Here is a 10,912-nt window from a genome sequence, read left to right on the forward strand (position 1 = left end):
GTGATCCTACTGCCTCTGCCTCCCAAAGTGCTGGGATTGCAGAAATGAGCCACTACACCTTCGGCTTTCTTCTAATCTTCTGCCTTCTGGGTCCACATGGTCAACCTATGTTTTTTTCCAGCACCAGACAGGACAAATGTGCCTGTTAGCAAGGCAGACATTATTGAAGATTTTGCAGGGGAGAGAGAGGAAGGGGTTTGAATTGCACACCTTACAGCATGAACATAAAGGCCACCACTGGCTGGGTGTGGTGGCTCACACCTGTAATCCTAGCACTTTGGGAGGCCAAGGTGGGTGGATCACAGAGTCAGAAGTTCAAGATCAGCCTGACCAACATGGTGAAACCCCATCTCTACTAAAAATATAAAAATTAGCTGGGTGTGGTGGCACCTGCCTATAATCCCAGCTATTCAGGAGGCTGAGGCAGGAGAATTGCTTGAACCTGGCAGGCAGTGAGAACTTGGCAGGCTAAGTTTTGATTTTTTGTAGGGGTGAGGGTCTCATTATGTTGCCCAGGCTGAGCCAAATTCCTGGGCTCAAGTGATCCTCCCAGTTCAGCCTCCCAAAGTGCTGAGATTACAGGTGTGAGCCACTGAGCCCAGCCCAAATTCTAAAAATTTTAAATAATTAGTTAAAAGAAAAAAATTAAAACCATAAATAAAATATTCAGCTTTTCCCCCCACCTTCATTCCTATATTTCATGAGAGAAGGAAGGCTTTTTGAAGATGCTTAGATTGTGTTACTGTAAACAAGTGGCACTAAAGCATTTAAAACTAAATTGGAAAAGTTAAATATTACCATATGACCCAGCAATTCCATTCCTAGGGCTATACTTAAAAGAGCTGAAAACAGACATCCAAGTATTGCACGTGAATGTCCATAGCAACATGGAAAAAGCCCAAATGTCCACAGCCGATAAATGGATAAACAAAATGTGGTATGTCCATATCTATACAATGGAATATTATTCAGCCCTAAAAAAGTCCTGATAGAAGTTACAACATGACTGCAGCTTGAAAACATTAAGCAAAAGAAGCTAGATACAAAAAATCATACAGTATATGACTGTATGATTCCATCAATATGAAATGCCCAGAATAGGTAAATCTATCATAGAGTCAAAAAGTAGATTAGTGGCTCACTGGGGTTGTGGGGAGAGGGGAACGGGAAGAAATGACTACCAACTAGTTTGGGGATTTTCTTTTGGGGTGATGAAAATGTTTTTGAACTATATACACACAGAGGTGGTTGCATAATACTGTGAATAAATTAAACGCCACTGAATTGTGAGCTTAAAATGGTTTATGTTATGCTATGCAAGTTTTACTTAATAAAAATAAACCGAATTGGTAGCTAAGATATTGAAACGCAGTATGGAATCGTTCTGATTCATTTCACCAACCCGTGGAAAGATGCTTACGCTCAGCCCTCACAGACCAGTTCTAGCGCGTTGGCAGGGCACAATTCGGGTTTGCAGGGAAGTCCGGGGACCCGTTCTTTGAGGCCCTCCAGCGGGAGACTCTCGCGCGGCTGGCTTGGGGGCGTGGCCACGGCCGGGGGCGTGTCCGGGACGCGACGGCCGGGGGCGTGTCCGGGACGCGACGACCGGGATAGGACGCGGCGGGCGGAGTACTTTGCCGGTTGCTAGGAGAACCCGCGACAACAAAAGACGCGGGCGGCGGCGGCGCAGCGCAGCAGAGCGAAGCTGAGGAGTCAGTCAGTGCTGCGTTCGCCGGGGACTCGGCAGTCCCAAGCTGGTCAGTGCGGGAAGTGGGGCGCCCTCCCTCCCTCGGCGCCCCGGTATCCGCCCTCCAGCCCGCGGCGCCCGCGCCCCCAGGCCGCCGTTGGGAACACGCGGGTTGGGAGTCGGAGGATAGGCGGTTGGGGCGCCAGCGAGACCGAGGGGGGCGTCCAAGGGGTCTGGGGTCGGGGCTGGGAGCCCGGCGAGCGATTGGAGACAGAGCGCCCCTTCCGGAAGAAGTTGGGTCCACACTGAGGATCGGGCCCCGGGGAACTGGGATCCACCCGAACGCTGGTCCCAGCTCCTCGGAGCGCACCCCGTGTTAGTCTTGCGTCGCTGTGGGGCATTAGGCACGACTCGAGGGTCACCACCACCGAGCGCTTTGTTTTGTCGCAGGCCTCTTTTTCCCACCGTAGAAGTTGAAACTTTGGCCCATTCAAGCCCGAGAGCCCCCTCTCTCGGAGGCAGGTGACTATAGAGAAAGAGAAAAGCGCCCAGATTCTTTCTTTGAAATCGCTTTTAAATAACGCTGCCCTCTCCGGTTTTGAAAATCCTTGTTGCTTGCCCTTCTTTACTCTATTGTCTTTTTTTTTTTTTTTTTTTTTTTTTTTTTTTTTTTTTTTTTTTTTTTTTTTTTTTTTTTTTTTTTTTTTTTTTTTTTTTTTTGAGTCGGAATCTCACTCTGTCGCCCAGGCTGTAGGGTAATGGCGTGATCTCAGCTCACTGCAGCCTCCGCCTCCTGGATTCAAGTGATTCTCCTGCCTCAGCCTCCCGAGTAGCTGGGACTACGGTCGTCCACCACTACACCCTGCTAATATTAGTATTTTTGGTAGAGACGGGGTTCCACCATGTTGATCACGCAGGTCTCAAACTGCGTACCTCAGGTGATCCGCCCACCTTTGCCTCCCAAAGTGCTGGGATTATAGGCATGAGCCGCTGCGCTCGGCCTCCTTTCTCTCCTTTAAGCATTTGGAGCCTTTTCTGAGATCCTTATGTGATTTGCTGTCCATCTACTGGGAAGTTTCTTATGAAAAGAATTAACAGACCATGCATTTAAGACAACCACTGCTTTCTGGGAAATCAAAGGTACGGAATTGCAACGGTTTTTGGAGATACTCATTCCTGACCGGTGACATGACATGAGGGATTAACTATTTCTCTTGCCTTTGCTCAGATTTCAAAAACCCATTGAGTGTGCTTAAATACCACCAGCCAATCAGATTTTGCCTTTTTTGGCATTTATTGGTGACATAATACACATGTTTCTGATGACTATAGTTGATCAGAATCTGAAGAAGTATGAGTGAAATGGATTGTATAAAAATTTTATTTTTGTACATTTTTTGTTTACAAGCTCTGTGATTGTGGACCATTATTATTATTTGTTTGCTTGTTTTGTTGAGACAGGGTCTTGCTCTGTCATTCAGGCTGGAGTGCAGTTTACACTGCAGCCTCAACTTGCTGGGCTCAAGCGATCCTCCCACCTCAGCCTCCCAAGTAGCTAGGACTAGAGGTGCGTCACCACAGCCTGCCTAATTCTTGTATTTTTAGTAGAGACAGGGTTTCACCATGTTGCTCAGGCTGAAGTGATGCGCCTGCCTTGGCCTTCCAACATGCTGGGATTACAGGCATGAGCTACCGTGCCCAGCCCCGTTATTTTTTTCAATGCTTAGAATGAGTTTCAGTTGCCTTTATAGCCAAATTATTTATAGATATTACCATTTAAAAACCCCAAGGAATGAGTCTAGGCATGGCGGCTGACGCCTGTAATCCCAGTACCTTGGGAGGCCGAGGCCAGTGGATCTCTTTAGCCCAGGAGTTCAAGACCAGCCTGGGCAACATGGTGAAACCCCGTTTTTACTAAAAATACAGAAATTAGCTGGATGTGGTGGCCTGCACCTGTAATCCCAGCTACTTTGGAGGTTGAGGCAGGAGAATTGCTTGAACCAGGAGGCGGAGATTGCAGTGAGCCAAGATGGTGCCACTGCACTCCAGCCTGGGTGACAGAGCCAGATCTTATCTCAAAAACAAAACAAAAACCCAAGAAATGAAAATTGGCATTTTTTATTAGCAAATTCATTAGAAGCAGTTAGGTTTGGCTTAACATAGTCCATGAGCTTTGCTTTAATTTGATGGCATACAAAGAAATAAACTAATATTTTTGATTAATTTGAAGTAACTTCAAATGTTGGTGTTCAGAAACATTGGAAGAATTAACTCAGCGTTCTTGCAGTTGGAAAGTTTCCAGTACCAAATGATTGTAGAGTTCTTTAAGATCCAAAAAAGGATTTATCAAACATGTGAGCATTTTTTTTTCCAGTATAAAATTCATTAGAATGATTTAAAAACTACTAAGGTTAGGTGTATCTCTTTGTTTTAGTCATTAAAGATATTTGTTAACTCTGCTTTGGGATTTTGCAGCCGAAGGGACCTGATATTTTTTTTTACTTTCAGTGGGCTTTTAGAAGAGTGATGTAAATATTTTTTGTTGTGATCCTGTTCATGCCATCCACTCACGGAATTACAATACTGAGTACTGTTGCAGTGTTTTGTTTTGTTTTTGACAGGGTCTCAACCCCTTCAGGATCAAGGGATCCTCACTTCAGTCTCCCGAGTAGCTGGGACTACAGGCACGTGCCACCGCATCCACCTAATTTTTGGATTTTTTGTAGAGATGGAGTTTCTCCACGTTGCCCAGGCTGGTCTCAAACTCCTGGGCTCAAGTGATCCACCTGCCATGGTCACCCAAAGTGCTGGGATTACAGGTGTGAACCACCGTGCTGGGCCAGAGTTTCTTTGTTTATTTTTTAAGGCTAGTGAATATTAATGTTATCAATTCACTGTTATTGTTATTAATAAAATGTCATTTCAGTCCAGTAGTCTCTGTTACTTACTGGTAATCTTCAAGATTCAGCAGCTTTTTTTTTTTTTTTTTTGAGACGGAGTTTCGCTCATGTTACCCAGGCTGGAGTGCAATGGCGCTATCTCGGCTCACCGCAACCTCCGCCTCCTGGGTTCAGGCAATTCTCCTGCCTCAGCCTCCTGAGTAGCTGGGATTACAGGCACACGCCACCATGCCCAGCTAATTTTTTGTATTTTTAGTAGAGACGGGGTTTCACCGTGTTGACCAGGATGGTCTAGATCTCTTGACCTCGTGATCCACCCGCCTTGGCCTCCCAAAGTGCTGGGATTACAGGCGTGAGCCACCGCGCCCGGCGATTCAGCAGCTTTTTTAAAGAACCTAGTCTCGCCTCGAACTGATTACTTTTCATCATCTGCACTTAAACATTGTCATAGATTACTTGTTGCATTTAGTATAAGCTTTATCCTTCTAAGACCGAACATTTATACATAAGTTTTTATGCAGACACAATGTTTTCATTTCTCTTGGGAGTGGAATTGCTGGATCAAGTGATGGAGTGGAATTGTGGGTCAAGTGATAACTGTATGTTTAACTTATTGCAGAAATGTCAATCTGTTTTCCAAAGTGACTGTACCATTTTACCTTCCCCCTGATAGTGTATGAGGGTTCTAATTTCTTTACACCCTGCCAACACTTAGGATCTGTTTTTTTTTATTATAGCAGTGCTAGTGGATATGTATTGGTATCTCATTGTAGTTTTTTGTTTGTTTGTTTGAGACAGAGTCTTGATGTATCACCCAGGCTGGAGTATGGTGGTTTGATCTCACCTCACTGCAACCTCTGCCTCCAGGGTTCAAGTGATTCTCCTGCCTCACCCTTCCAAGTAGCTGGGATTATAGGCACCTTCCACCATGCCTGGCTAATTTTTGTATTTTTAGTAGAGACAGGATTTCACTATATTGTCCAGGCTGGTCTTGAGTTCCTGACCTCAGGTGATCCTCCCACTTCAGTCTCCCAGAGTGCTGGGATTACAGGTGTGAGCCACTGTGCCTGGCCTGTCATTGTGGTTTTGATTGCATTTTTCTGATGTTGGGCATCTTTTCATGTGCTCATTGTTAATTTGTATATTTTCTCTGAAGAACTGCCTTTTCAGATCCTTTGCCTATTTTTTAAATTAAAAAAAAAAAGTGTGAGTTGTAATAGTTATTTATATATTCTAGTTGCAAGTTCCTTGTTAGGAACAGTATATGTCTTGCAAATATTTTCTCCCATTCAGGGAGTTGTCTTTTCATTTTCTTGGTGGTTTCCTTTGAGGCACAAAGTTTTAAATTTTGATGTCCAGCTTTTCCTTCCCTCCTTCCCTCCTTTCTTCCTTCCTTCCTTCCCTCCCTTCCTCCCTCTCTCCCTCCCTTCCTCTTTTCCTGTCTTCCTTCCTCCCTCCCTCATTTTTTTTATTTTTCTTTCTTTCTTTTTGAGACAAATTCTTGCTCTGTTGTCCAGGTTGGAGTGCGGTGGCAGAATCTCAGCTCACCGTAACCTCCAGCTGCTGAGTTGAAACCAGCCTCCCACCTTAGCTTCCCAAGTAGCTGGGACTACAGGTGAGCACTACTGTGCTGAGCTGATTTTTAAAAAAATTCCAGCCAGGTACGGTGGCTCACGCCTGTAATCCCAGTACTTTGGGAGGCCGAGGCAGGTGGATCACCTGAGGTCAGGAGTTCAAGACCAGCCTGACCAATACGGAGAAACCCATCTCTACTAAAAATACAAAAATTAGCTGGGCATGGTGGTGCATGCCTATAGTCTCAGCTACTTGGAAGGGTGAGGCAGGAGAATCACTTGAACCCACGAGGCGGAGGTTGCAGTGAGCCAAGATTGCATCACTGCACTCCAGCCTGTGCAACAAGAGCAAAACTCCATCTCAAAAAAACAAAAAATGTCTTTGTAGACATGGCGTCTCACTATGTTGCCCAGGCTGGGTCTTATTTATTTTGTAATCTATACTTCATCTTTATTTTTTGCTTTTATTACTATTTTTGGTTGACACAGTCATTGTACGTATTTATGGGGTATAGTGTGATATTTCAGTACATGTATACAATGTGTAATGTTTAAATTGGTATTCTTTATTTTATTGCTTTTGGTGTCATATCTGAGAAATTATTGCCAAATTCAAGGTCATGAAGAGTTTCTCCTGTATTTTAAGAGTTTTATAGTTTTAGTTCTTACATTTAGGTCTATGGTCCATTTTTGGTTGACTTTCGTATATGATGTGAAGTAGGAGGTCCAACTTCATTATTTTATCCATTGTCCTGGTGCCATTTGTTGAAAAGACTATTCTTATATCTCAGTTGGATTGTGTTGGCGCCCTTGTTGAAAATCAGTTGCCCATAAATGTGTGGGTTTATTTCTGGATTCTCAATTCTATTCTGTTGATCTATATGTCCATCCTTAATGCCAGTACCACACTACCGTGATTACTATTACTTGGTTTTGAAATTAGGGAAGTGTTAGTTCTCTTTCTTTGTTCTTTTTCAATATTGTTTTGGTTATTCTGTGTGTCTTCGGTTTTTTGTGATTTTAGTATCTGCTTGTCAATTTCTGCAAAGAAGTAAGCTGAGATTTTGATAGATATTGTATTGAGTCTGTAGATGAATTTGGGGAATGCTGCCATCTTTATCTTTCAATTCATAAACATGAGATGTTTTTTCATTTATGTACATCTTGTGCTTTCTTCTAATAATATTTTTATTTATTTATTTTTGAGATGGAGTTTAGCTCCTGTTGCCCAGGCTGGAGTGCAATGGTGCAGTCTCGGCTCACCACAACCTCCGCCTCCCAAGTTCAAGTGATTCTCCTGCCTCAGCCTCCTGAGTAGCTGGGATTACAGATGTGCACCACCGTGCCCTGTTAATTTTATATTTTTAGTAGAGACCAGCGTTTCATCATTGTTGGTCAGGTTGGTCTCGAACTACTGACCTAAGGTGGTCTGCCTGCCTCTGCCTCCCAAAGTGCTGGGATTACAGGCGTGAGCCACCGAACCTAGCCTAATTTATTTTTAAGAGTGTTAATTGTAAATGTAGTTACTAGTTATTTATTTACATATACTTTTAGCTAGGAAACTATAGCCAACAATTAAGTTTTTAATGTATTAATTCTAGCAGAGATCTTCAGAATATTTAGAAGTAGAATAAGCAGTTTTTCTGTTAGTTTTGGTTATTTTTGAATAAATTTAGTTTTAAGTTTATAGTGATTTATTGAAACCCTGAAAACTATTTTCATGGATTTATTTCTAATAATTGTGGCAAAAAGGAAATGCTCTTTTTCAATGCCTAGCTATAAAATATAGTACTAATGTTTGTTTTTAATACATGTACAGCCCGAGCATGGTGGCTCACGCCTATAATCCCAGCACTTTCGGAGGCTGAGGCAGGCGGGTCACCTGAGGTCAGGAGTTTGAGACCAGTCTGGCCAATATGGTGAAACCCTGTCTCTACTAAAAATACAAAAATTAGCCAGGCATGGTGGCAGGTGCTTGTAAGACCAGCTACTTGGGAGGCTGAGGCAGGAAAATCACTTGAACCTGGGAGGCAGAGGTTGCAGAGAGCCGAGATGGAGCCACTACACTCCAGCCTAGATGATAGAGCAAGACTCTGTCTCAAAAAACAAACAAAAAACACGTGTACAGTTTCTTACTTAGTTATCTTCTTGGCTTAATTTTCTAACTCCCTGATTATTATTCAGTATTTAGATTAATGAACTGGGAAACATCACTGTAGAAATAAAGGCACAATGGAATCCCATGTACTTATCACTTAGCTTCATCATTTATCAATTCATGGACCCCCCCCCCCAGATTGTTTTGAAGCAAACCCAACACATACTATTTTGTCTACAAATTAATGATGTATCTTACAAGATAGGTTTACTCTTTGTAACTGTTTTATATTGGAAGAAAAACATGTTCTAATGGACTCTTTTAGAAGGTGGTTTGTTTATTGGGCTAAAAGGAATCAGTAAATAAAATTACTTTTTTATTTTTGATACACAGGAATCCAGATCTTACATAAGATGGAAGTTTCTCACACTAGATGCTGAACATTAAGTAAAAAGTCTATGTAGTAAAATCTAAGGTGCCATGGAAGAAATACCAGTAAAAGTTGCTGTAAGAATTAGACCTCTGCTTTACAAAGAAGTTCTTCATAATCATCAAGTTTGTGTGAGAGTTATTCCAAACAGCCAGCAAATTATCATTGGGAGAGATAGAGTTTTCACTTTTGATTTTGTTTTTGGCAAAAATTCCACTCAAGATGAAGTTTATAATACATGTATAAAGCCCCTAGTGTTGTCACTCATTGAGGGCTATAATGCAACTGTTTTTGCCTATGGACAAACTGGATCTGGGAAGACATACACTATTGGAGGAGGCCATGTTGGTAAGATTCTCATACTCTTTGACTTTTATTTGTGACACTAGAAAGAAGCTAAAATATGACCAATATCTGACACATGGTATGTGCTTAGCATATTGATTGAATAGTGAAGGAATGAATAATGTAATCAAATGTGATCATAAGATCATCTTTGAAAGATTTGTTTTTAAATATTGAAGTTTCATTAAGTAATCTAATTTAGGATTATATTTGCTTGAGGAAAGAAGTTTAAGATAGTTTTCAATGGTCAGCCCTTGTTGTTTTGAACAGAATTTAAAGTAGAGGTAAGTGAGTTTGTTACCATAATCAGATTTTGCATCCTTTAACAAGCCAGTTGTAAATATTGAGTCCCACTATCAGAACTTAGGGACAGTAGGAAAAATTTATTATGTAAGGTATCTTTTTTTCATATTCTAGCCAGATTTCATTTTTAAAAACTGAATATTTTAGGATATAATTTCTCCTCCTTATAGTTTGGAAAAGATGGAATTACAGGATCTTCTGTAGAGCTGGAGGGAACCTTGGAAATCATTTTAGTTAAGTGTCTGGTAATAGAGTCGAAGACTTGACAGCCAAGTTCTCTGTTAAGATTGTTTACTGTATTGATATTTTCCTACTAAAAACAAACTTTTGAATAGTGCACATATGCATCATTGTCTAAAATTTTAGTTAGTATTCTCTGTATATATATTGTCTCTCAATATTTTTCTGTTTTCATATTTCACAAATGTAAAACGTGGCTATCAGAAACCTTTTTCTCTAGCTGCTCAGATATGAGCTAAAACAAAATAAAATAAAAAAATTTTAAAAAAGAAACTTCTCTCATTATATGCATGGAAGGGAGGTGACTCAGAGCATGTAGTTTGAGGAAATCTTTATTCCAAAGATTAAATGGAGGAGCCTTTAGAGGCCAATACTCTTCAACTAAAAGAAAAATCTCTATATTCTGCAGGATTAGGAGATCACAGATACTAGATTGTTTCATGGTCTCACAATAAAAAGAATTCAGTTTTTTCTAGTATAAATTTTAGCTTTTCTTGAGGATTATAGGGTTTTTTTTTTGATTGGTAAATGTTTTATAATCCTAATAACTCAATAGGTGCTTTATACCAATAGGAGTTATAAGATATTCAGAAGCTGGTGACTTGAATAATAGCTATACTGTTTTTTTTTTTTAATTAAGAAACCATGATTCCTGAGATGTTTAATTGGCGTTAGATTAAAAAAGAAGAAGAAAAAAAGAAACCATGAGTACTATTTTAATTTTGTAAGGGAAAAAGTTATTAAAGTTACCTGTTGTCCTAACAGCTTTTAATTGCTTTAAAATTTTCTCTATCAGAAGAAGTAGACCACCATTAAGAACATTTTGGATGTTTTCTTCTCCTTTTTTCTTTTTTAATTAAAAGAAAATGCTTATTATAAGAAGGATTGCAAGTAATGCATAAGAAATTAAACAAGTGACAGCTCCTCTCACCCCAAAGACATAATAGTTTGATGCATATAACTCGTATTACTCACATATGTAGTTTTTTTGGGTTTTTGTTTGTTTAATTAGATATTATACCTATGATTCTGTAACTTTCTTTTTGTATTTAACAATGTAAAATATCATTTCAGACCAGGAGTGGTGGCTCATGCCTGTAATCCCAGCAGTTTGGGAGGCCAAGGCAAGCAGATCACTTGAGACCAGGAGTTTGAGACCAGCCTGGCCAACATGGCAAAACCTGTCTCTACTAAAAATACAAAAATTAGCCAGGTGTTGTGGTGCACACCTATAATCCCAGCTACTCAGGAGGCTGAGGCAGAGAATTGCTTGAACCTGGGAGGGAGAGGCTACGGTGAGCCTAGACTGTGCCATTGCACTACAGCCTGAATGAC

General features: G+C 41.0%; 1 protein-coding gene across 1 annotated transcript in view; it reads left to right on the plus strand.

Annotated features, from left to right (window-relative positions):
• The first annotated feature begins 8,594 nt into the window (after positions 1–8,594).
• The window catches only part of KIF27 (kinesin family member 27), a 77,945-nt gene continuing 75,627 nt past the window's right edge, over positions 8,595–10,912 (plus strand). Inside the window, exon 1 of the mRNA XM_017508526.2 lies at positions 8,595–9,037. Coding sequence (XP_017364015.1) covers positions 8,740–9,037 — 298 coding nt within the window. The 5' untranslated portion in view covers positions 8,595–8,739. The remainder of the gene's footprint in view (positions 9,038–10,912) is intronic.

The sequence above is a fragment of the Cebus imitator genome, unplaced genomic scaffold (assembly GCF_001604975.1).
Source record: "Cebus imitator isolate Cc_AM_T3 unplaced genomic scaffold, Cebus_imitator-1.0 Scaffold394, whole genome shotgun sequence".
Taxonomy (NCBI): Eukaryota; Metazoa; Chordata; class Mammalia; order Primates; family Cebidae; genus Cebus; species Cebus imitator.